This window comes from Oratosquilla oratoria, chromosome 28 (assembly GCF_046742065.1).
Source record: "Oratosquilla oratoria isolate Oo_2021 chromosome 28, ASM4674206v1, whole genome shotgun sequence".
NCBI classification, from domain to species: Eukaryota; Metazoa; Arthropoda; class Malacostraca; order Stomatopoda; family Squillidae; genus Oratosquilla; species Oratosquilla oratoria.
The window spans coordinates 2,365,210-2,393,108 of record NC_134804.1 but is presented as its reverse complement, the minus strand read 5'-3'; the positions used below and the strand labels follow the sequence as shown (position 1 = coordinate 2,393,108).

At 41.7% G+C, this 27,899-nt stretch overlaps 1 protein-coding gene across 1 annotated transcript in view; it reads right to left on the bottom strand.

Moving 5' to 3' along the window:
* Positions 1-26,587, bottom strand: part of LOC143040216 (lipase maturation factor 1-like) — a 75,405-nt gene extending 48,818 nt beyond the window's left edge. Inside the window, exons 1-3 of the mRNA XM_076210904.1 lie at positions 26,283-26,587; positions 22,907-23,003; positions 13,575-13,647 (exon numbers count right to left, since the gene is read on the bottom strand). Coding sequence (XP_076067019.1) covers positions 13,575-13,647; positions 22,907-23,003; positions 26,283-26,529 — 417 coding nt within the window. The 5' untranslated portion in view covers positions 26,530-26,587. The remainder of the gene's footprint in view (positions 1-13,574; positions 13,648-22,906; positions 23,004-26,282) is intronic.
* Positions 26,588-27,899: the final 1,312 nt, after the last annotated feature.

Sequence of the window (27,899 nt, the reverse complement as noted above, 5' to 3'; positions counted from 1 at the left end):
CCTCCATTTTCCTCACTCATCACTCTCATTTTCTTAGCGCTTCCCACTGCAACTACCTTTCCCTCCCTATCCTCCTTCACATTTAGCAACTCCTAAAATACTCTTCCCACCTTCCTCTCACTGCCTTCTCTTCCATTATCATCTCTCCATCTGCACCTTTTACCTTTTCCTCTCTACTTGAATCACCTCCTTTTTCTTTTTTTAATTTCCTTCCAAAACATCTTTTTATTGCTTTCAAAATTTTGTCATAAAAAAAAAAAAGAATAATTAATATATACATATATATATATATATACATTTATATATATATATATATATAAATATATATATATATATATACACGTGGAGTTAAAAACAACAGCATTGTTGTAGTTCAGTTTTTTCTTCGTATTCTCGATTTTCCTGATAAGAGATTTTCCATTGACTGGGTGGATTGAAACTAGGTCTCTATATTCTTCCATTTGTTCTTATTTGATATCAACGTTTTGTCTTAAACAAGACATTATCAAGATATAACTGAAATAACAAAAATTACATGGTAACAGTAAAGGTACTAGACAATAACAAGATATAACTGAAATAACAAAAATTACATGGTGACAATAAAGGTACTAGACGATATCAAGACACAACTGAAATAACAAAAAATTACATGGTAACAGTAATAATAAAGGTGACAAATTTATAAAAAATAAATACGGAGACTTACGTATTTAAAGAGAAGGAAGGGTGTGACAGAGCTGGGGATGACAGAAGTATATATACCTAAGATCAGGTCAGACCAAGGAGGGGGGGGGAGGAACAGACAATAAGGACCTCAGAGGTCAAGGGTAAGGGGGGATTGTGGGGGAGGGTTAGGCGGGTGCGGTCACCGAGGGTGGGAGAGGAGGTGGAGGGAGAGGGGGGATTTTTATTTCTAAATAAAGGAATAGAGGAGATTACATTGCATTGAATGTTAATGACCGGAGTTTTGTCCTTAATGTGAAAGGCTTCGAGTAGTTGTAGTCTCCTAGGGTCATTGCTTGATCCAATAATTTTGGTGTTGTTGATCAAATCATCTCTCCTGAGTGCAGCGTTATGGGAACTCCTATGATGATCTTTGATTGCCCCCTCTTGTAGGTGGAAAGTTAGGCGACGGCTGACTTTACATCTAGTAAAACCAATGTAAGAATGGGGGAGGAAATTACAATTTCCTGTAGAACATTTATATTCACATACTACATTAGTTTTAGATGTGAAGTCCGATCGCTTAGACAAATTGTTTGTCATGATCAGGGAGGAAGTTTTTGGGTTTATATAATATATGAGAACTCTGATTTTGTTGTTCTCATTTGTAGGAAGGCAATTTTTATAAATGATGTCCCTGATGACTTTTTCATCTTTCTTATAATTACTTGTGAAGGTGTTTCTGTAGTAAATGTTAATGGAGTTATGATTTTGTGGTTCTTTAATTGTGAAATGGGATGTTGTGAAATGTTGTGAAATGCGATGTTGCGTCATAATACTCGCATTATAAAAAATAAAGTCACCGCTGTATTAATCGTTTTCTCTTTCACCCGTGAAATTTGATAACCATAGAAAATATGATGAAGCCAGTTTACAGAGTATGGAGGTCACACAGGTACAACTACAATAAATATAATCAAGACGCCGACGTCGGCATCCTCACGTACCCACTTGCTCCTCATGACGCCTACGTAGGCATCACCGTATGGAAGGGGTTAAGATTCTAAAGGGGATTGACAACATCAAAAGTGCCAAAATTTTAAACTGAATGAGAATCCGACAAAAAATAATGGTCTCAAACTGTTTGGAAATAGATCTAATCTGGAAGTGGGTAGAAACAACTTTGCCAGCCGTGTAGTTAATGAATGGAATAAACTTCCTGCAGAGGCAGTGCAATATAGTTCAGTTCAAAACTAAGATTCATCTAGATAAATACCTAAGCAAGATGCTATAATAACTGCCATTTATTTTGTATTATTTATTCTGTTTGTTTATTATTTGCTTGATTTTCATTTATTATTAGTTATATGTAAATTTATCATTATCTACTATTTACCTGTTTGTTTACTATTTAACTATACTTATATATTTATTCTATTTATTATCTATATTATTATAATTTTTATTTATCGTAATTTTTTTCGCATCCAACCTAGTTATGGGCCAAAAGGTCTCCTGTCACCATGCTCTGCCTTTGTAATCCTTTGTAAATGATTCAGGTTACTTTAAGTTAATAGTTACATCAAAATCTATGAAACAGGTAATTTTTAACCTCTTTTTTTTTCAATCAATAGAAAATAATACAATCATACATTTATAATCATAAAATGGCCATTCAATATGATAAACCATAATTATATGAAGTGGAATCAGCATCAGCAACTAAGAGTGAATAGGAATCGGCATTGGTATTCGGGGGGGGGGGGAGGAAGGAATTGCCACACCCCTACTAATGTCTAGTGTTATGAGAATATTTCTGCATTAGGGCTTACCTGAGTTGATGCCATCGAAAACTCAGTGTGAAGTTTATCACAGGAATGTTTGTGAAGTGTAATGGTTTAAAACTGTGCTAGCATTATTCAGTAAAGGGGGTATGTGGTGTGGTGAGTTGTAGTATAAGACATGACTTTGGAATGGGGAGCAGAGAAAGGTGATTGGGAGGTAAGATGCTAGAACTGTTGGGTTTGGAGATTGTGATGATTTTCCCATGTTTCCTGATGTTGGTAATAGTATTGTGTGAATAGCTGTAGTCTGCAATGTTGGTGAGTGCATGTATGCCATGTGGTCCAAAGTGTTTAGTGGATGTCATGTATGTTGTTAGGGCCACAGGCGATGAGTGCTTGAGGTTATGGATTATATGCTTTGTCTGGCTGTCTATGAAGGGTGTGTAATCTGAGTCTGTGGGGAAATATTTCTCTCATGTCCCATGATGCATTAGTCATCAGGGTGAAGGGTGAGATGGCTTGTCTGTGCAAAATGATTTATGAGTGAGTCTGCTTGTTGTGTTTGAGGTTTAGTTGACTGTTGTTGTGTTAATGTTGGATAGTGTAATGCTGTTGAGTGTCTTGTACATTTTTTTTGGTGTTTGTTCTATGATTGAGTTAAGAAATGTTTGCCATTAAGTGTTTTTTGTTCATGTATTTTGTTGTTGATCTCAGTGTTTAGTGCTTGTATTTCATCTGTTATAATCTGAGGGATAGGTGTATTGTGCTTAGGTGTGTCACATTGTCTGATGAGGGGTTGGATTTCTAGTATAAACTTTGGGTTGTGATTTTCTGTTGCCTCTAGGGATGTATGTCTTGTCTGCATTTGTATGACTGTATTGAAGGTGTGCACAGCAGTGTCTATGTGACTGGTGTACTGTTCAGTGTCTCAAAATATTGTTCTGTTTCTTCAGTGAAAGCTTCCCAATTTCCTCTTTTGTAATTGGTGTATATGTGTCTGTAGCCCATTGGGTATTATCATGTTTTGGTGGTGATGATAATTGAAAGGTGATCGGATCTGAGGGGTCTGACCAATTTCCAAGAGGTTGTTCTTGTCTCTGAGTACCACTCTCATTTTTCTCCTGTTCAAGAAATCTTTCATCAATTCTAATAACTTTCCTTGTATTCCACCTATTGTTTCAATTTTTCTTAGCAGCAGTTTGTGTGGTACTTTGTCAAATGCCTTTTGTAAATCTAAGAAGGCACAATCTGCCCATCCGTCCCTTTCTTAAATTATGTCTATTAATCTCAAGTAAAAGCATATTAGGAAGCTCGCTGGCTGAGCGGGTTAGGGCATCGTTACTTGCCGCAAAGGTCGAAAGGATGGTGGTTCGAACCCTACCACCAGCGAAGTTGAACCAAAGGCATGGTTCGTTAAATTCCACACTAAAAAGTCCTCTGTGAGGAGCACTGTCCTAGCCTTCCGATAGGAGGGAATTTGTGAGGTTAAACCATATCATCATCAAAAGCATATTAAGTTTGTGGCACATGATCTTACACTTCTAAATTCAAATTGTTTTGGATTTAGTAATTTGTTGTCCTCAAAGTTTCATCCATTTACTTTTGATAACTTTTTTTTTGCATATTTTTGCTATAGTACTTGTAAGGGAGACCAGTCTATAGTTGGTTGGGTTTTCTTTGTCTCCTCCTTTGTATAATGGTACAATATTTCCATTTTTCCAATCTTGTGGTACTTTTCCTTCGAGTGAGAAATCAATTATCTTGTGTTTTGTCTGTTAGTTCATCTATACATTCTTTCAGTATCCAATTTGCAATTCCATCTGGCCCATGTGACTTTCTAACATCAAGACTTTATATTTGTGTGAATGATATTTTGATGCAGCCTGATGGGATTATTCTCTAAATTTCCACATGAGGGGATGGGGATGGGGATGGGGGTCACTGATTAAGTGAATCAGCCTGACTGTAGATGTACTGAGTCTTGCTGCATTGCTTCTGACCCAGGGCAGTGAGCAGGAGAAAGGGATGAACCCTCATCCATGAGGAGCTAAAATGAGTGGAAAGAAGGAGTGGTAGGTGGGAGTGGAATGGGTGGGAAAGGAGTGGGTGTGAACTATTGATTTAGCTACCTCCCTTATAACAGGGAAAAAACCCCTGGTATATGGATAGATTATTACTACTACTGGGGTATTGGCTGCATGCTATTGTGGCATAGTAGCATGCAGCTAATACTTTAGGGTCTATACGGGGTGCCCCTATGGACCAGAGCCACACATCTTTCGTTATACTGCAACTGTTCTCCCGTTAGGCTGTCCCCCCACCCCTTGTTACTGTCCTGTACCATTTCTCTGAATATTCACCTAACCCTGTGGTGGGAGAAAAGAATCCTGCCACCAAGTCTTCCCATCTGAGTCATATGAGGCAACAAAAAAACAGGACAGGGATAGGACTAGGAATCCTGCTACCTGTAGCCCCAAAGGGGACATTCCTAAAAAATGTAAATGCATAAGAGGGTCTAGGAGTCTCAGGAGTGCAGAGAGGATGAGGGAGAGAAGGGGTGGTTACACTAATAAATGAAGAGATAGGTAAGTGTGTAGTGGAGTGGAAGGTTAATGTGGATGAAGATGAAGCTGGGAAGGGAGATGTGGGTAGGGGTTGCATGGATCAGATTTTTGTGGTAAGGCAGATGTGTGAGAAAGCTTTGGGAAAAGGTAAGATGTTTTTTGGGCCTTTATGGATTTGGAAAAGGTTTATGACAGGGTAGACAGGATGGCATTGTGGGAGGTTTTGCAGATAGATGGGATTGGGGGAAAGCTGTTAAGGGCTGTCAAAAGTTTTTACACAGTAGTACAACCTGTCTAGTTTGAAATGGAAAGAGTGAGTGGTTTATGGTAAAGATGGGGCTGCATCAGGGACGTGTCATGTTGTAATTGTAAGAGGCTGGTTGATTGAGGTAGACAAGTAGTTAGATAGAGGGGTAGGTGGCGAGAAATTCATTTTACAACTTACATGTTTTGAAAACAATGGCCGCTAAGGAAATGCAGAATTGCACATTCTCGCTCACTGTCCAATGTTTGTAAATACAAGTTAGGGTATCGATAAAGGTGATGATGTTGTGAAATGTAAACACTAAGCCACTTTAACTTCATGACAAAAGTGCTTGCGTAAGCAGTATTGCTTGAGACAGTATAACAGCCTTTCTGATTGGAGAAAAGGGTGGACGAGGAGAGAAATTATTGGTGCAAGGAGGTAAAGTCACGCCCTTAAAGGGTGGAATATAATTGTAACATTCAAAGTTATTGGATGTACAGTAGAAGCCCGACTTAACGAATCTCAATTTAGCGGAAGCTCAAATTAGCGAACTGCAAATAGCAATAACGAAAATGCTCAACTTAGCAGAAATGGTCCGCTAAGTTGACCATTTTCCGCTAGCTGGCCAGATGCGCATCTACGGAAATAGCTCAATTTAGCGGGAACGGTAAGCTAAGTTGAGCATTTTCCGTCAATTGGCCACATGCGTGTCTCAGAGTCCAATGTTACCAGATTGTGGTGGTGGAGTCAAGGAAAAATTTATAATTAAGTACTTTGGAGGTATATAAATATAAATATATATATATATATATATATACAGACGCTCCTCTACTTACGTTCATTCGTTTTACGTTTTTTCGATTTTACGTTTGAACTGACGGTAAAAAAAGAATTGTAATTTTTTTTTTTTAGTGAATTTTTTAGTTTACCGCGCTATCCGTAGTTCAAACGATACTTGCGCACGACGCTGCGTCCATTGTTTACATTGCGCAGACGACAAACTGAAAATGCCTTGCCTCCTCCTCCTCCCCCTCCTCCTCCACCATCTCAATTTATGTTACTTGAATTTAATCTATTTGAAATTAATGTTATTATTTTACAATGTTATGTGTTTAATTAATGATTTAAGGGTGTTTTATAAGATACGGTAATAGAATTTACCGATGTATAGTATAGTAACAACTTACGTTCATTTTCAACTTATGTTCGGCCGTTCAGAACGTAACTAAAACGTAAGTTGTGGAGCGTCTGTATATATATATATATATATATATATATTTATATATATATATATGTACAGTCAAACCTCGGTTTTCGAACATAATCCGTTTGAGAAGGCTGTTCGAAAAGCGATTTGTTCGAAAACCGAAACAATTTTTCCCATTATAACCAATGTAAATAATTTTAATCCGTTCCAAGTCTAAAAAACAACTTTTTCTAATTTTTTTTTTACTATTTTACACCATAAACTGCACTGTATACTGTTTACCATAAATAAAAAAAGGTAGAAATAGACCATGTGTTTTATTTTAATAAAAGATATCCTATCTAAAAGTATAAAAAAAACAAAATGCAAACATTTCGTATGTTTTTTTACCAACTGTAACATACAGAACATTAAAGGTTATGATACAATAAAAAAAAATTATAAAAAAGGGCATAAAATTGTTAGTAACATAGAGTAGCGTACAGTACAAGATCATGTGAACAAAATCACATTTTCATCAATTTTTCGAAGGAGAATCATCTTCCATAAAAACGTCGGGTAAGTCGACTGGAAGTGTCGTCTCTCTCGCCCTTCTCTTCGGTTGGGGAGACGTTGCCACAGGGTGTTCCTTCCTTTTCATGAAGAACCTATCTAGAGTCACTTGTTTTTCCCTTTTTTTTAGAACTTTACGGAAGTGGCTAATAACAACATCATTAAATGCGTAAACGGCTCTACTGCTTGCGGCTTTATCTGGATGGTAAAGTTCCACAAAGTTCTGGATATCATTCCATTTAGCACAAATATCCTTGATATCAGCAGTAGAGGCATACTTCCTTCCCTCATCCTCATCAGAAGACATCTCCTCCGTCAACGTCTTCTTCTGCTCTTCCTGAAGGTGCTGGAGTTCTTCTGTTGTCAGCTCGTCACGATGTTCGTCGATTAGCTCCTCGACATCACTGTTGTCCATTTCTAAACCTAGATTTTGGCCCATCCTGACAATTTCTTCAATAAGTTGAGTTTCCTCTTGGGCTTCCTCTTCCTCTTCAGCACCAACATCAGCTGTGCTCGATCCTGCGCCCGCGAACCCCTCAAACTCTCGTTCCGTCACACACTTGGGCCACAATTTCCTCCATGCCGAATTCATCGTTCTGTATGACACTTGGTTCCAGGCTTTGTCGATGAGGGTGATGCAGTGGTAGATGTTAAAATGATTTTTCCAAAAATCTCGAAGGGTTAGCTGCGTGTCACTAGTCACCTCGAAGCATCGTTGAATAAGGAATTTGGTGTAGAGCTTCTTGAAATTTGCAATGACTTGCTGGTCCATGGGTTGAAGCAAAGGTGTTGTATTAGCAGGAAGAAATTTGATTTTGACAAAATCAAATTCCTCTGTCAAGTCTTCTTCTAAACCTGGAGGGTGGGCAGGAGCATTATCCATCAGAAGACAACAGCGTAGTGGCAAATTCTTTTCTTCCAAATATTTCTTGACGGCGGGGGCAAACACCTCATGCACCCACTCAGTACAAATTTGCCTCGTCAGCCAAGCCTTTGTGTTTGACCTCCACATAACAGGCAATCTACCCTTGATAACATTATTAGCCTTGAATGCCCTTGGATTCTCAGAATGATAAATAAGAAGAGGCTTTACTTTAAAATCACCGCTAGCATTACCACACAACAAGAGAGTTAGCCTATCCTTCATTGGTTTGTGGTCTGGCAACGACTTCTCCTCATGTGTGATGTAAGTTCTTCGTGGCATTTTTTTCCAAAAAAGTCCAGTTTTGTCCATATTGAACACTTGTTGGGGAACATATTGCTCGGCCTTGATGTAATCTGCGAATTCCACTTTAAATTTTTCCGCGGCTTCCTTATCTGAACTTGCTGCTTCCCCATGACGAACAATGGAGTGTATCCCACTTCTTTTCTTAAACTTTTCAAACCACCCTCTGCTTGCTTTAAAATCAAACCCTTCCGGAATAATGCTAGGATCTTTTTTTATCAAATCTTCATACAATTGTCTTGCTTTGGCACAAATTCATCTTCACTAAGAGTATCACCTGCTAACTGTTTCTCATTTACGAAAATCAGCAAAAGTTTCTCCACTTCCTCCAATACCTGTGGCCTTTGTTTGCTAAAAACACTTGATCCTTTAGCCACATCACTTGCTTTAACCTGGTCTTTATTTTTTAGGATGGTGCTTATCGTCGATTTCGCCATCCCAAACTCCTTAGCCAACGCAGACACACGAATGCCAGATTCATATTTCGCTATTAATTCTTTTTTAAATTCAATAGTTTTGCGCACTACTTTCCTCTTTTCTTCACCACTTGAACTTGCTTTCTTTGGACCCATGATTAGGGGCTAATACACGATGCAAAGATGAAAAAAAGTCAGATTTACGTAAATAAGAACGTCCTTAGCGTTCGAGTTCTCTCGGCTCGCGAGTGAGCCGCGTTCGGGTACGCTCGGCTTCTTTCGGTTTGTTCGAGAGCCGAAATTTGGTCGAGTTCTGAGACGTAAAATTCTCGAACTTTTTGGTCAAAAACCGATTTGGTCGAGAACAGAAGCGTTCGATAACCGAGGTTTGACTGTATATATATATATATATATATATATATATATATACTTACTATAATATATATACAATAATATATAATTCAGTATATGTATAAAGTATAATTGTAGCAGAAATATATTCAAGTAGAAATAGACGGTATAATAGGAAAACAAAATAATGAAACAGTAAGTTGAAGGGAAAATTCAAAATCAGTACGCGAGAGATATCACCACAAAAAACACTTCTATAACAACGAACTACGTTTTCTGCAACAACACAACAATAACACTCACTATCCAAAAACCAACTGCCCAGTCCTATTAATCGCTAGAATTATGTACATCGAACCAAACAGGAAGCTATGACTAATATTCCGCGAAATTCACAGACAGCTCATATCATTGTTACTCCACACACACACACACACACACACACATGGTGAAGAAAATTCTAATCACTCTGCACGCTTGTACATATTCATTTCTATAACAAGTATATATTTTCCATTTTCAGGTCTTTTGTTTTTCTTACATTTGGTCCAAGCTTTGTCTCTTTTGTCTTCTAACTCCCTACAATTTTTGTTGTACCAGCACTTTACATATTCTTTTTCTTGTTTTTGTCTTGGGACATACTTTTCCACACTTTTTTTTTTTTTTTTTTAATAAATTTTTGTCAAAATATTCCATTTCTCTTCCACTGTTGTTTTTTCTTTGTATATTCCCAGTTTTCTTTTAGAAAGAATTATCTTATTTTATCAAAGTTTGTTTTTTCATACATCATTCTTCCTTTTCTATATTGTTCATTTCTTTTCATGTTTTTTCCTCATTTAGTTCCAGTTCAATCAATATTTGGTCACTTTTACTTATTGGTGTTTTGTATTCAATCTTTTCCACTATTCTAGGTTCAGATGTGATTATTAAGTCTAGTCTCGATGGTTCTTCATTTCTATACCTAGTGTTCTCCTGTATCCACTGTGTCATTGTATGTTCAATAATCATCTCAAGTAGAACATTTCCCCATGTGCCATCTCCACCGTTTACTGTCATCTCTTCCCAGCAGACTTCTTTGCAATTAAAGTCGCCCATCATAACTATTCTTCCTCCATCTTCCATTATCTTATTTAGTGTTATCCTTGTGTCCTCTAACATACTTTTATGTTCACTCTCTTCCCACAAGGCTGTTTTTGGAGGCACATAATTTATCACAAACTTTCTGCTCTTCTTATCTCTGTCTTCCACTTCGATCGTAATCATCTCTACTGTATTCTTTCCATATGTGACACACCTCATGTTTATATCCTTCTTAGTCAGGAACATAACTCCACCCCCTTGTTTTGTCTCTCTGTTTCTAATCCAATAATTATATGCATCATGTCCTACACTGTTGGATGTTAGTGGACCTTTTAATTTCGTTTCTACAATTCCCATTATGTCTGGTTCTTTTTCCTTCAGATAATCATTCAGCTCATTCAATCCTGTTATTAATCCATCTATATTTGTGTAAGACACTCTTAGTTTTCTGCCACTTCCATTGTATTCTCTGTTTCCCTTTTGTTTTTCTCTAGTATGTTGTATTTCCTTACTTTCATATTCACTACTCTCCAATAGAATTTCTCTTTTTCTGACTCTGTTCTCATCTCGTTTTTTTCCTTAGCTTCATGTCTTTTCATTTTTTCCTCCTCTCTTTCCTCTTTATTCATTTCTCTTTTTATCCATACCTTTTTATATTGTTCACTTGCTGCTAGTTTCCCTGTTTTTGTTAAGATATTCTCTGCCGTCGTTTGTGACCTGAATTAAATCTTAATTGGTCTGGTCTTATCTATACTATACTTTCCGAGTCTATGCATCTCTTCAATTTGTTTCATGATTTCAGGTTCATCTTCCTGAACTAATTCTAGTTAACTGCTTACTTTTTCTTTTTCCTCACTGATTCTTGAAGTTCTATCTAGGTTATATTTCTCTTCCATTCCTAATATAATTATACATTTCTTTTTATCTGCTAAATCTCTTACTATATTCTCCTTCTGTCTCATCACATTGACAACTGAGTCTTCAGTTTGTTCTTTCATTTGCTGTTTGATTATGTCAGTAAATGCAACTTTACTGTTTTCCTGGATTTTTTTCAAACCCTGTGCTTTGCTATAGCCTCTTTGTTGTCTTTATTATTCCTCTTTAATTCTTCATTCTCCTCTTTTACTTCTTTTAACTGTCTTTTTAATTCTCCTATTCCATTAGTTAAATTTTTGTTCGCCTTCTCTAGTTCTTCCAATTTTTCCACTCTGCGCAATTTTGGCTATGTAACCGAACCTGTTTTCCGAATGTTTGGTCATCTTATCAAGTTTCTCTAGTCTTGCCAATCGGGGGAGGTTAGTATCCCCCCCACCCTCTTTAAATCCCTGGAAACTACTATCATCACCTTCCAGTGTGCTGCTCTTATCTATACTTCTAATCTTTACATTTTTGTTGATCCCGTCATCACCAAATCATTATTCTCGGTCCGCCTATTGTTTACAAGACGCCTGGCCTCCTGGACCATGTCCTCCTCTTCCTCATTTCCCTCAATAATCCCTTCCCTTCTCCTTCCCTATCACTCCCCCACTACTCCACGAGCACTCCCCTTCCCTATAAATACAATAAGGCACTTCCTGGACGTTGAGATCCACGTAGATTTTCCTTTTTCTTTGGTACACCAATTCTCGCTGTCCATTCGACGAAAGTGTGTGTGTGTGTATATTTACTTGGCTTGGTGGGTGTAAGAGGATCCAAGGTGGGGAATCCTCTGGTGTACCTAAGACAAGACATTGTACAAGAATTCATGAAGAAAATGAAGAAAAGTTTAAGTTCAAATCTAATACGCCTTCATACTGAGTAATGGAACTTAACTAAACCATACATTACGAAAGAGGCATGGGGCCTACAGATGAGTGACTTACAATTATAAGAGGATAAAAGAAAGTGAAGAAAATTGTAAGTGACTGAGGAATTACTGAAAATGTTGGTAGCAGCAGAACAAACACCATGTCTGTTCAATGTGTACATGGAAAGGGTGGTGCGGGAGGTGAAGGCAAGGGTATTGTGTAGGGGACTGGAGATGGTTAAAGAAAATAGAGAAAAGTGGGAGGCGAGCCAGTTGTTGTTTGCTGATGATACAGCACTTGTGACAGGGTCAGAGGAGGATTAAGGGAATTGGTGACAAAATTTGGGAAGATATGCAATAGGAGAAAGCTGAAGGTAAATGTGGGTAAAAGTAAGGTAATGAGGTGTACAAATGGAGAGTATGACAGCAAGTTGGAAGTAAGTCTTAAAGGAGATAGGCTGGAGGAAGTGGATAGCTTTAGGTATTTGGGAGGTGGAGATAAATTAGATTGAGAGAAGTGAGTAAATGCCTTGTGGATTAAAAAAGTGCCATAAGAAATAGGCAACTGGGAATGGATACAAAGATGAGATCATATGAAAGGCTGATTGTGCCAAGAACACTGTATAGGGTAGAGCCTTAACCCCTTCCATACGGTGCCGCCTACATAGGCGGCATGAGGAGCAAGTGGATACGCGAGGCTGCCATATCGGCATCTTGATTATATTTATTGTAGTTGCCCCTGCATAAGGACATACTCTCTAAACTGTCTTCATCACATTTTCTATGGTTATCAAAATTCACGGGTGAGAGAGAGAACGATCGATATAAGCGGTGACTATTTTTTATGATGCGAGTATTATGACGAAACATCGTACGTCTGGCAGCTAATGCTGCCCGCGAGATTTTGGCCCGTAGTGAAGTGGTTAAAATTTAAGGAAGGCAGAGAGAAAAAGTTTATATGTGTTTGACATGAAATGGTTAAAAAGTATGGTAGAGGTTACAAGGTTTGATAGAATGAGAAATGAGGTGATGAGGAGGGGGGGGTTGGAAAGTAGATGGCAGATAGTGTTGATGAATGAGTATTGGGATGGTTCAGAGACATGGGAAGAATGAGTGAAGATTAGTAAAAGAGGCAAAGGTGGATGGAATGGGCTTGAGGGGATGACCGTGGATGAGATGGTTGGATGGGGTGAAAGGGGCACTGAGCATGAGGGGAATGTCAGTTGAGGATGGGAGGGAAAAAGCAGGAGATAGTGGTTGGTGGAAAATGGCTGTGTACTGATGATACTTTGATGCAAGGAAGGGAAGGGGTAGGGGATGGGAGGGGTGAGTGGTTTTGAATGATATTTTGATGCAGCCAAAGGTATTTCTCCTAGTCTTTTCTGCACAAGGGAATGGAGATGGGGGGGGGGGGATGTCACTGATTAAAATGAAGTGCTCTTGCTGTGAGTGTACTGCATCTTGTTACATTGCTTCTGATCCAGGGCAGTGGGCAGGATACAGGGATGACCCATCATCCATGAGGAGCCAAGATGAGAGGAAGGAAAGGACGGTGGATGGGAGTAGAAGGGGTGGGAATGGGTACATGTCTTTTGACCTAGCTACCTCCCTTGTAAGGGAGGAAAAAGCCCTTGGTATATAGATAGATCAATATTACTATTACTAATATTATTATTCATTAAAGCTAATTGCTTACCTGTGTCCATGGTTCAGCAAGCCACAGTAATGTTGGAGCACTTATAATGCGTTTCCACCAGCTGTCACCTGAGCTGAAATGAAGTTACTCTTTTCTTTTACTGTTTTATTATTATTTTTTTTTTAAATAATTCCTCCCTTCCCTGGCAATGACAAGTATACTAATTTTCTCATATATACTTATGTATACCAATAGTTTTTTCCCCCTTACAAGGGAGGTAGCCAAAGTTAAAAGCATGAATTCACTCCAACCCATTTCATCCCCACATACTCAACTCCCATTCATCATCCCTCCCTCCCTCTTTTCTTGGCTCCTCCTGGATGACAGGTCATCCCTGCATCTTACCCACTACCCTAGGTCAGAAGCAATGCAACAAGACAGATCACATCCTCAGCAAGTCCTCTTCATTTAATCAATGATGCTCCATCTCTGTCCCCTCATGCAGAAAAAGAGAAGACAGGGAGAAATTCCTTCAGGTTGTGTCAAAATATCATTCACACATCTCCCTCACACTCCCAATCCCCCGACCACTCCCTTCCATGCATCACAGCAACACCCATTCTCCACTCACCCCTTCCTTCCTCAACAGACATCCCCTCTTTCCCAATGACCCTTTTACCCCATCCATCCATCCATCCATCTCATCCCTGGTTGCCCTCATGTTCACTCCATACACCTCTGCTTTCCACACCTCTTTTACTAATCTTTCTTCACTCATTCTTTCTAGAGTTGGACAAGTATATGTGTCCAAACATTTAATTCTAGAGCTAGAGAGTTTTTACGAGAGTATTAGAGCTTGTGTTAGGATTAGAAATGGAGAGAGTGAATTGTTGGGTGGGTACAATACGTTTTCCCTCAGCGCCACCTATATAAGGAGGATTGCGGGCATTACCGGGCAGCACTCACGTCAAAAATGAGGCAAACCAGTGAATAGTTGCCAGATGTCGCTAGCCATTTATAGAATCGTCCCGTTTTCAAAAAAGGATGTGTCTGTTGGATAATTAATCATTTCACTTTGTGTTAAATTAATAATTAACAATTAGACTCTATAGGTAACGTTTATTCTAGTTCTAGTTAGGTATATCATTTCAAATATGATAATGATGCCATAAGATAGCGCTGTGCAGGAATTTGCAAATAGAAGTACGTGTATGATTGTATCTGCAAACATATAGTTGCCAGATGTCGCTAGCCCCTTCCATACGGTGCCGCATACGTAGGCGTCATGAGGAGTGTGTATTCGCGAGGCTGCTATATCGGCGCCTTCATTATATTTATTGTAGGCGTCCCTCCATAATGACATTCTTTCTATTCTGTCTGTAATCACATTTTCTATGGTTATCAAAATTCACGGGTGAAAGAGAGAACGATCAATATAAGCGGTGACTATATTTATGATGCGAGTATTATTACGACACGTCGTACGGCTGGCATTGGCTGCTGCCCGTGAGATTTAAGTCCGTACTGAAGAGGCTAGCCATTTATAGAATCGTCCTGTTTTCAAAAAAGGACGTGTTTGTTGGATAATCATTTCACTTTGTGTTTTTCCGGCGTATCTCTTATTTGTCAGACATTACGTACACAACCACACACACAAAGAAGTATACACAGAGGCACATTGCTCCTTATTATAGTATATATTAAAAACCTCGGCTTACAACTAAGTGTCCACAAGGGCCTACATTATATAGCTACATGCAATGCATCGTACCACTCTCCCTGCACGTGACTATATGTTTGCAGATAAACGTACTTCTATTAGCAAAAATAAACGGTACCTATAGTCTAATTGATAATTATTAGTTTAACACAAAGTGAAATGATTATCCAACAAACACATCCTTTTTTGAAAACAGGACGATTCTATAAATGACTAGCGACATCTGGCAACTATTCACTGGTTTGCCTCACTTTTGACGTGAGTGCTACCGGGCATTCCCTGACAGTCACTGTACGTTCGTAGAGCAAGGACCCAACATGGCGCAGTGAGTTCTCAAGTACCTACGATTGCTCAAGATGCCCCCACCTCGCCGATCACCACGCTCGACGCCTTGGACCATCACCACGCCACAGGCCAACATGACGGCCCTTGGCGCCCACAGCAACACATCACCCACATCTCGGGTACCCCCCTCGGCTACTCCTGAGAAATGTGACCTGGAAATGACGCCGGCAGCCTTCAGGTCTTGGAGACGGTCAATGGAATGCTGGCTCCTTCTATGTAAATGGCCACAACAGGATGCGGTCCACCACATCAGGCTCCTCTGTACTCCATTACTGCAGCGCGCGATAGACGCCAGGTTCACCCTCGCTGAGTGGGACGCCCTAACACAACAGGAGTCGTTAGATGCCATAGGTAAGTTAGTGCTCCGCTCCTCGAACAAAGCGGTACAGTGGGCCGAGTTCTTTAATATTGCCCAGGGGCAGGACGAGCGCATCAGTGACTATTTCATAAGGGGGGCTCAGAAAGCTAATGACTGTGCGTTTCAGTGTCCCCAGTGCAATTGCAACCTCTCAGAGTACCTGCTCCTGAAAAAGCTTACGGTAGGACTATGTGACACGGTGTTAAAACGGCAGGTGTACCAAGTGTGCGATTTTACAGACAGCGTTGACGCCCTTAGGGCCATGTGTTCCGCGTACGAGGCGGCTCGCCGGCACGCCATGGACGAGAGCTCATGGCGGGAACCCGGTCGTGTGGCTGGCACCGCACAGGTCATCGAAAACGAGAACTGCCCGCCTGACGTTGCGGCCACCACGGATGGCAAGGCGCAGCCCTCGCGTACCTGCTGGAACTGCGGTACCACACACGCCCTGGACAAGGCTTCTTGCCCGGCCAGGGAAGCTTACTGCATCGGATGCAAGAAACGGGGCCACTTCAAGAGGTGCTGCAGGAGCTCGAAGCGCCCCAACAACGCCACGCCTGCCAACGTCATCTCAGGCTCCGTGACAATAGCAGGCACACAGGTAACCCGCCAACCCACCGTGGAGGTAACAGTTACGCATGGAGGGGGAGCCAGGCACCGCACCGCGGCCATCGCAGACACCGGCGCCCAGGTGTGCGTCGCCGGGGAGGCTCTGCTGTCCAGGCTCCGCATTAGACCCGCGCAGCTGCGGGGGCAGGCGGCCTTGCGGGACGTGGCAGACCTGCCACTACAATGCCTCGGATCGTGCCGGTGCACCATATCCTTAGGTGGCCTTGCAGCAGAGCAAGACGTATACATCATACCCTCTGCCAAGTCGCTGTTCCTGTCGCTCAGCGCGTGCCAGGAGCTAGGATTAGTGCCCGCCAGCTTCCCCCACCACTCCCGGCCGGCGGTGCGGACGCTGACGGCAGAAAGTACAGCTCCTGAGTTCGGTCAGCCACCTATGAGACCTGAGACAATGCCATTCCCGCCACATGAGGAGCAGACGAAACGGCTGGAGGAGTGGCTGCTACAACACTTCTCGGCCACAACCTTCAATACCACCAGGAATCCTCTGCCGGTGATGGAGGGCAAGCCCCACCACATCCACCTGGCACCCAACGCCATCCCCCACGCCTGCCACAGACCGGCGTCGGTGCCGAGGCACTGGGAGGACGAGGTGAAGGCCCAGCTAGAAGAGGACATCAAGCGGGGCGTCATCGAGCCCGTCCCGGCAGGGAAGCCCACGGAGTGGTGCGCCCGCATGGTGGTGGTACCCAAGAAGTCTGGCCAACCTCGGCGCACTGTGGACTATCAGCGCCTCAACGCCGCGTGCCGAAGGGAGACGCACCACACCCCCGCCCCCTTTGACATGGTCTCTGGAGTCCCCAAGCACTCCTTCAAGACAGTAGCAGACGCCTATTGGGGGTACCACCAGGTCGAACTGGACAAGGAAAGCCGCAGTCTCACCACCTTCATCACCCCATGGGGAAGGTTCAGGTACTGCCGTACTCCCATGGGCCACTGCTCCGCCGGCGACGCGTACACCAAGCGTTTTGACGATGCCATTCAGGGCATTACGAGAAAGTACAAGTGTGTCGACGACACCCTCCTCTACGACAGCAGCATCGAGGAGGCTTTCTGGCACACTTACGAGTTCCTGTCGACATGTGCAGCCAAGGGGATTACGCTGAAGCCGGAGAAATTTCAGTTCGCTCGGAGGGAAGTCGATTTCGTGGGCTTCCGTCTGGGCTGGGACGAATATAAACCCACGGATGAACGCCTTGCTGCCATCAGGAACTTCAGCATGCCGGACAAGCCCTCCATCTCGGACATCAGGTCATGGTACGGGTTCGTGAACCAGCTCGCCCCCTTCCTCACTACGGCCCCAATCATGAACGACTTTAGGGAGCTCCTGAAAAAACCATGCGGCAGATCGGTATATTGGGACGAGCAACTGCAAGAAAAGTTTCGTCGAGCCCAGGACACCATATGCCAGCTGGCCAAGGACGGCCTGGCGTACTACGACAAGACACGCCCGACAGTAGCCATCACGGACTGGAGCAGGGAAGGTATCGGATTCGTCATCCTGCAGCAGTACTGCCAGTGCTCATCCGCTGTTGCCCCCTTCTGCTGTAAGGCGGGCTGGCGCCTGGCCCTGTGCGGCAGCCGCCACCTCACTGCTGCTGAGGCTGGCTACGCCGCAGTAGAGGGAGAAGCTTTAGCCGTGGCGTGGTGCCTCCAGAAAGCCAGGCTGTTCTTGCTGGGATGCCCGAACCTCACAATTGTCACCGACCACCGCCCCCTCACCAAGCTCTTGGGGGACAGAGCTCTATCAGAGGTGGTCAACCCGCGACTCTTCCGGCTAAAGGAGCGAACGTTGCAGTACCGCTTCCAGGTCAAATACCTGCCCGGGAAGAGAAACGCCGCGGCGGACTTTCTATCCAGGTACCCGACCCTCAGAAGCCCCCCATCGGACGTTGATGCGGACCTGGACGAGGACCTCGCCGAAGCAATCGCAGCTGCGGTGATTGCCACAGCAGGATACGAGAGTCACATCCTGGATGAGTCAGCGGTGAGAAAGCTCGCCGCCAACGACCCCGTGTACCAACTACTGCTGGCCAAAGTGCTAGCCGCGGACTGGCACCAACACAAATCACAACAGGTGACCTGCCTGCGCCCATTCTATGGCGTAAGAGACAGGCTGGCAGTTATCCAGGACCTGGTAACGTACACATTCGAACAGGGGTGTGTACGCCTCGTGATCCCAGAGTCCTTCCGCCCACAGGTGGCTGCGAACTTACACGCCGGGCACCAGGGGCTCGACTCGATGCTGCGGAGGGCAAGGCAATGCGTATACTGGCCCGGAATGGAGGGAGACCTGCAGCACTACAGGGCATCCTGCACGTCATGCGAAACACACGCCCCCTCGCAGCCCGCGGAGACACTCGTCATCACACCGCCCCCAGAATACCCGTTCCAATCTACAGTGGCAGACATGTTCCAGCACGAGGGAAACACTTACATGGCGTACGCCGACAGGCTCACTGGTTGGGTGGAGCTTACCCACTTCCCCTCCGGTGCCACATCGCAAAGAATCAAAACCCAATTGAGGTGTTACTTCACGCGATGGGGTGCCCCGGAACAACTGTCCACCGACGGAGGTACGAACCTGGCGAGCGAGGAAATGGCTGAATTCCTTAGGGACTGGGGCGTCACAGCACGCCTATCGTCAGCACAGTACCCCCAGTCGAACGGGCGAGCAGAGGCGGCAGTAAAATCAGCCAAGAGAATCATAAGAACCAACACGGGCGGCGGTGGGACATTGGACACCGATAAAGCCTCCCTCGCTTTGCTCCAGTACCTCAACACTCCACTGCGAACAATAAACAAGTCCCCCGCCCAACTTGCCGCCGGCAGACAGCTGCGCGACGGGGTGCCCACGGCCCGTTGGCACCTTAGGGTGGAACGCTTCGCCAGAGAGAGGTGCAGATGGGGGAGGCTGGTAACACCCTGATGGCCAACAGCACGCCCAGACACCTCCAACCCCTGGCCCCCGGTACCCGCGTGAGGGTTCAGAACCAGGCATCCGATGTGTGGGATCGCACGGGCATGGTAGTGGAGGCGCTCCCTCACAGGCAATACACCATCAGACTCGACGGGAGTGGCCGCATTAGCCTCAGGAACAGGAAACACCTTAGGCCTACTTCCGCGCGAGCACTACCAGAGGCACGGAACGAGGTGACCTTAACAACCGAGCCCCCATCAACTCCTTCTCCACCCCAGCAACGCCTGAGAAGACAAACGAAGCACCCAGGGTGGCTAAATGACTATATCTAATGTAGCGTACGCCCATTGTAATGTATAACGGGCACTGTCCCATTGCACTCACAGTTGTGACGAACTGTATTCTATTTTGTTTCTTTGTATGCCTGGCCACTTTCGTTTCCTTGTGCCTTGTGGCCTACTGTACGTCACATTCGTCAGCTCAATGTGTTCTTGTTAGCACACATTATCTTGGAGGGGGGATGTTGGGTGGGTACAATACGTTTTCCCTCAGCGCCACCTATATAAGGATGCGTGCGGGCATTACCGGGCATTCCCTGACAGTCACTGTACGTTCGTAGAGCAAGGTTTGAGGTAAAGGTGGGATTTCATCAGGGATGTGCTATGTCACCCTGGTTGTTCAAGCTATACATGGATGGGGTGGTGCGAGATGTGAATACAAAGTTAGTGTGTCAGGGATTGGAGATGGTTAAAGAAAATGGAGAAAAGTGGGAAATAAGCCAGTTGTTGTTTGCTGACGACACTGTGCTTGTAGCAGGATCAGAGGAGGGATTGAGGAAGTTAGTGACAGAGTTTGAGAAGGTGTGTGAAAGAAGGAAGCTGAAGATAAATGTGGGCAAAAGTAAGGTAATGAGATGTACAAGGGGAGAGAGTGACAGCAGGCTGGAAGTGAGTATTAAGGGAGAGAGACTGGAGGAAGTGGATAGTTTTAGATACTTGGGTGCGAATGTGGCAGGAAAGGGAGGAGTGGGGGTGGAGGTAGAATGTAGATTGAGAGAAGCAATTAAATGCCTTGGTGGATTAAAAAGTGTAATGAGAAATAGACATCTGGGAATGGATGCTAAGAGGAGGTTATATGAAGGAGTGATTGTGCCAACAGCACTTTATGAGGCAGAAACATGGAACATAAGAGAGGAAGAGAGAAGTTTGAATGTGTTTGAGATTAAATTAATGAAGCGGCCTTGCTGTGGATGTGCTGTGTCTTGCAACACTACTTCTGACCCAGGGCAGTGGACAGGATGCAGGGAGGACCCATCATCCAAGAGGTGCCAAGATGAGAGGGAGGGAGGAGGGTGGAAGGGAGTGGAATATGTAGGGGATGGAATGGGTGGGAGTGGTTTCTATGCCTTTTACTTTTTGGCTACCCCCCGTGTAAGGGGGGGAAAATCCTTTGGTTTATGTATATGTATATATAAAAAGATAAAAATGATAATATAGATAATGAATAAAATAAATATATGCATAGGTATAGTTAAATAATAAACTAACAGGTAAATAGTAAATAATAATAAATTGACAGATAAATTAAAATCAAGCAAATATTAAACAAATAAACAAATAATATAAAATAAATGGCAGTCATTACAGCATCTTGCTTAGATGTTTATCTAAACAAATCTTAAATCTTCGAACTAAACTATATTGCACTGCCTCTGCAGGAAGTTTATTCCATTCATTAACTACACAGTTGGCGAAGTTGTTTCTACCCACTTCCAAATTAAATCTATTTCCTGATAGTTTGAGACCATTATTTCTTGTTGGATTCTCATTCAGTGTAAAAATTTTGTCACTTTTGATATCAATCCCCTTTAGAATCTTAAAGACCTGTATCAAGTCACCTTTAGTCTACGCTTTTTTAGGGAATACAGATTCATATGTTTTAGTCGATTTTCGTATGATTTATTTTTTATATTTGGAATCTGTTTTGTGGCTCGCCATTGTACTTTTTCCAATCTGTCAATGTCTTCAATGAGATTCGGTGACCATACGGAAACAGCATATTCCAAATGTGGATGAACTAATGATTTATAGCTTGTTAATGAGAGATGGACTTTTGAAGTCAAAAGATTGTGCAATCAGTCCTAGAATCTTATTTGCTTCCTCATACGATTTGAAATCGTTACTGATAATTACCCCCAAGATCCTTCTCACTATCCACTTTTGTTAATGACTTTCCAAATAACTTGTAATTATACTTAGGCCTACTGTTATTTTTACCTATGTGCATAACCTTGTATTTACTTGTGTCAAATTTCATTAGCCACTTTTCAGACCATTGCTGTACTTTATCTAAGTCTTCTTGAATATCTAAATCAGTGATTCTTAACCTAGGGGGTGCACCCCCCTAGGGAGGCATAAGTGATTTTCAGGGGGGGGGGGGAGGGCCGCACGCGAGGCTCAGGAGGAAAGTAGAAATTTGACCAGTTACGTGTTATTTTCTTGACAAGAAATGGGTCAGTAATGTAGAGGTAAGTTTATGAGATAATGCAGAAGTATCGTCGTTACTAACTCTTTATTTTCAAAAGTCTCCCACCCATACAAGTTTTCCAATGTATTGACCCCCCTCCCTGCAAGGGGGGTCTATAGATGCAAGGGGGGCATGCAGGAAAAGAACAGTTAAGAACCACTGATTTAAGTGATCATTTGCCATTCTGCACAATTTTGTATCATCAGCAAATTTGGAAACAATAGATTTTAGTCCGTGGTCTATATAATTTATATATACTATGAATAGAAGTGGCACAAAAACGGAACCCTGTGGAACTCCACTCATAACATTTTTCCATCTAGAAGTTTTGCCATTTAAAACAACTCTCTCTTTTTGATCATTCAACCAATTTCTAGTCTAACTTAACAGGCTCCCACTTATTTTATGTGAAGCTAATTTAGTAAGTAGCCTTCCGTGGGGACAGTATCAAAAACTTTTGCAAAGTCTTAATATATCAAATCTATATTGTTTCTTTTGTCATAATTAGAGATGACGTTGTTGTAGAATTCAAGTAAGTCGTGCAAGAACGTTTCCGTCTGAATCCATGCTGGCTGTTATTTATCAAACAGTTACTTTCTAAATGATGAATTATCAGAAAATATAATCAGGTGTCAGAAGTGTAATTTCAAAGATATGAACTGAAAACTATGGTTTACATAACTACAACTTCTTTTGTGTTATGTAGACATCTTTAAGGAGTGATACTCTGCAGATTAACAGTCTCAATTAATGTATATAATGTACATAAACAAAAACTTCTTTTGAGTTATGTAAACATCTTTATGGAGTGATACTTTGTCCAATGATAGTCTCAATTAATGTGCACTTTTCAATTTTATCCCATAATACCTGGGAAAGCAAACAATCTTACTTACTATTTCTTCAGGGATTCCATGTGCATCTTGAGTGGAAGCAGCCCTTTGTCACCAATCAGCTGCTTATTCTGATGGTATGCAACCAAGAAGGCAACCGCTGCAAAGCAAAGAAGATTGTCAAAGCCAATTTGTTTCCCCCCACACCATATGTAAAATGAGTAACCAATATGATTGCCATGATTAAAACACTGCAGTGGATACTGATATATGCTGTGGGGTGCCAAGTTCTATCTCCTAGGTTATAGGAAAGAACAAATGTGATAATTATTGCCACGAGTTTCGCTGGTGTAGTGATGCTCTTATTATTTTATTATTACTATTATCATTATTTTATTATTATTATTATTATTAATACTCCATCTGGGGTGTTGCCTGCATGTTATTGTAGGGTTAAAAGCTACTAAGTAGTATGCAGCTGATAATTAGGGTCTATATGGGGTGTCCTACAACTAGAGCCATACATTATTTTGTCTGTGGTAGAGGAAATCTCTGTTCATAGAGAAATGATGCTACTTTATTATACTGCAGCTGTCCCTCCATTCTGCTGTCCCCCCACTCTTGTTACTGTCCTGTACCATTTCTCTGAATATTTATTTCCTTTCTTTGCTGGAGGAAAAGAATACTGCCACCAAGTCTTTCCACCTGAATCATGAGGTGATAAAAATGGAACGGTGATAGGTCAAGGCATCCTTCTCCCTGTAGCCCCAAAGGGAACATTCCTAAAAAAAGTAAAGGCATAAGAGGGTCTAGGAGTTTTCCAACCAGTACCCTAAGGTTTGGGTCTTTTAATGTGTGTGGATGTGGTACAGATGATAGTAAAATGGAAGAGATAGGCAGTATGTTTGTGAGAAGAAAGATGGATGTGTTGGCATTGAGTGAAGCTAAATTGAAAGGGAGGGGTGAGTTTGAGTTTGGGAGTGTAGTTGGGAGGATCTCAGGAGTGAAGAGAGAACGAGGGAGAGAAGGGATGGCTATACTAGTAAGTGAAGAGATAGATAAGCGTTTAGTGGACACGTCGGAGATACTACTCGTAGTAGTTGTACAGGGTGTTGTTCACAAATAATACTTACATTGTTATGGTATGAATTTTAAGATGTTGGAAAGGCTATGCTGCCTATTACATAGTTGGCTATGGCTATGAATTCAAGTATATTAAATATCTATTAATAATATGGGCAGTATTACATGTCATGGACCATGTCCATGACCATGAGAAGTCTCAAGACTAGTAGAGGTCTAGAGACTAAGACTTAAATTTTCTTCTGGATTTCATGATGATAATAGACATGAACTGTTGAAATAAGGCTGTTTATTCAGATTATCATTATAGATAACATGATTAAACAAAATAACTCCTTTGAAAGTACAAATACTTTATTCATTTTTCTATATCAGTAAGTTGGTGTAAAAAATAATTCACCAATTTCAACGTAATCATAAATTTAAGTTAGGTCTTTAGAATAGTTGCAGTACTGACTGGTTAGTGTACTGAGAGGCAATCTAAGGGTAAGGGCTAAGGCACCTATATATGCACTTTTTAATGTGATAGTAGATTTCTTTTAGCTGCACATGCAATACATTGGAGCATGTTACATGATAGGCGTTAATAAAAATAGTATAAAAGGAAAGTCCTGCATTGTTTTTGACATGCTCTGGAGTCACGTGATTTGTTGACCCATAAAATGCATGTCGTTTGGGGCAGTGCTGTGGGTTTCTGATGATCATCTCTAAATTGACATCTTGATAGATCATACTCATAGTTACCATGAAATGGCAAATTTGGTATGATGGAGATGTTCCACATTGTTTCTGACATACACAAGTGATTTGACAAATCATTTGTTGACCCATTAAACCCAAGTATTCCAAATTTCAATGAAATTGGACCAGTGGTTTAGAGTTTATGTGTATTTCTTTACCAAAATCTTTACAGTGTGAGAATTAAGGGTGGTAATTTGAAATTACCACCCTTAAGGGGACCGGCTGGTCAAGAATCGATGAAAATTGGGAAAAAATGAAAAACTGGGAAAAAATGTCTACATCTGCGTATGGCAATCGACAGTCTGTATGTGGAGTATTTAATCAAAATTCGCCTTATTATCGTAGTTATGGCAAATAAACCCCCTCCTCCCCCCAACTCGACCCCATCTCAGCCCTATGATACGTATTGGTCACTACAATATATATATTATTGCAATAAATAACAATAATTTGTAATGATTGAGTGCTATTCCTAGTGACTTCTGGCAACTCTGTCTCTGTACCAGAGGTTATATATTGACCCCAGAATGGGAAGATGCCTCAGAAAGCGATAAACAGTAGACAAAAATTTAGTGATACGCTCCACTGCAAGCCACCATCAATCCTTTTGTCATTTGACAAGCTGTTATACTATTTTTGAGATGCCATGTCCTCGCAAGCAAACCAAACACCTTCAGGAAGCTAGGAAAAGGCAAGAATTACAAAGTAAGCAAGCTATGACACCCTAATGTAATAACCTGCCTAAAATGCAGGTGGGGACCAGGAGCCAGAAGACAGAGGATTATATGAGTGGACATCAACATATATGACTGAATATGAATAAATTTTATTCTAAATATCATCAACATTCAAGCCTAAAAAGCTAAATAAGGAAATGCCATGATATCCCTTATTTATATTAGTATGTAGGGGTTCAAAGTTAGTGAAAACTTTGACGGCCCGTATCTCAAAACCTAAGTTTTATACCTTCAAACTTCTACTCCTCCAAAACTTCTTAATGAATTTCAATGAAAATTCACACATAATATGTCTAAATCTGCCTGATTGATGAAATAGAACGTTTTTTTTAATATCTGAAAGGGTTAATTTTTGCCAATTTTTTTTCCCCCCCTATTTGAAGGGGGACGGGGTGGGAAAAGATATCGAAATTAAAATTCCACAAACTAATTACTTTAACTAAAATTTCTCTCTATTAGTTTGAAGGTCTGGATAAGGTCCTTCCACCATATTAATTTCATTCATGTAGAGCAATTATTATAGTAGTCATTTCAAAATTATCAATTTTTTTGAAAGGGAGATGGGGGGGCAAAACATGAAAGGGTTGCAGATTAGTTTTTTTGGGTTAGGAAAGATGTATATGGTGTCCTTAACTCCTGGCATAAATTTCTGTGCAATAACCCAATTAATAAAGATTTTCATCTTTTGATCAGCCGGTCCCCTTAATTCTCACACTGTTATGGTAAAAATAATAAGAATAGAAAAAAAGGATCTCCCTTGTTTTTCAAACTATTAAAAAAAAAGTATTTTGTTTCTAATGAAATGGACCATTTACCATGAACTTAATTTTAAGCCATGCTCTATTACGCACAATATCAGACTAACATAGTTGCATTACCATATATGAATGCTATACTCCTTAGATAGGTTATCCTTGTCAGCCAATGGGAACCTTGGATTATTTCGTACTCTTTGTCACCTTCCTTTTGTTCTGCGGATTTGCTTTTATCGTCTTCTTCCTCTTCAGAGAATTGAAGTTTCCCAGTAACTTCATTTTCGTCATGTTTATCCTCTTCATTGGTGGCTGAACTACCTTCCTTGCCAACCCTCCTTCGCAAAACTGCTTCTCCGGATATTGCATCCATGTCAGCAACACAACTTCCACTACAGAAGTTTGTTTCCAAATATTTGGGACTGTGTAAACAAAAACGTATAATACGTAACACATGGTCCTTCAATTTTGTCAGTTAATTTAACTACTGACACAATATTAAAAAATCGTAGGTTTTCCTTTACATTGACGGCATGGTTTATACAACCTGTATATACTAGCCTATTCCTATAATTCTACTTTATCATTAATAAATATGGTAAATAATTTTATATCACATCGTACGATGTGCTCATTTGTCTCAAAGCTCGTATAGATAATTGAGATGCACGTAACGTATAGTACTACAATTTGACTAAACTACCACCATACTTATCCCAAACAGTAAGTGCTAAAGAGCACAAAGAATGATTGGATCGAGCATCCATTGTTTCAGAAGTGAAGTCATTGGGTAAATTGTTAATGAATAGCTTAATGAACCGTTACGAGATATCATAGACAGGGCCGTAGGTTGCCCCAAATGCCGGGAGGGGGGGGAGGGCAGTAAATAGAGGAAAGTCTGGAGGATGGGGTGTAGTGATGCATCCTACGACCCGTCACACATTGATCAAAGAAATCTTCAAGTTCCTGTAGTTGGGAAGAGTAGTTCGCAAGGGTGTCCCCGCCAGCCAGCGGTCAGCCAATCAGGAACTTGGAAAGCTCCTCACGTTCCCGCCAGCCTCCCTTAAAAGGTCGGCGTTTCGCCGAGATGGGCAGAACAGTACCGGCCAGCACACACAACAACATCTCCTCGTCCAATCTTCTAGCCGTCCCATCGAGCCTCGCCGTCATCATCTGCTACCGCCTCGCTGACGTTAGGCTCCACGTCCAGCTACAACCATAAGCTCCACTAAGCTGTGGCCTTAGTCCGAGCTTCACCAATATTTCTCATGTGACACTTCTAGTGTCGCACCTTGTGGCTAATTACCAAAAGAAAGAGATTAGATATTTTGTGTTGATTTTCATTTGTCCTGCCGTTGTTCCGAACTAAAACTACTACAGGGGTATTAATCCCAAAATTTGACAGGTATGTAAGCCTATATTCCAGTCAAGAAGTAACATATTAGAACGTAAAATGTAGCAAAGCTGTTTGTAATGCATTCTGCATACATAAATGTGCAACAGGAGAAGAGTGCAAGAGAGGGTTATGAGGCTGGTAGAAAAAAAAAGGTAGAAAGAGGGGTAGAAGACGGGTGTTACGTTTTATGGGTTAGTTGTTTATAAAAACAATGAAGCGAACGAGCTGGTTGCCAGAGTTGCCGCGTTTTCTACACTGCCGTGTAGAATGGGAGTGTTGCCATACCGGGGCATACATTTTTCTCGGGCGTGTGCAGACTTTCATAGCAAGATATACTTGTCAAACTT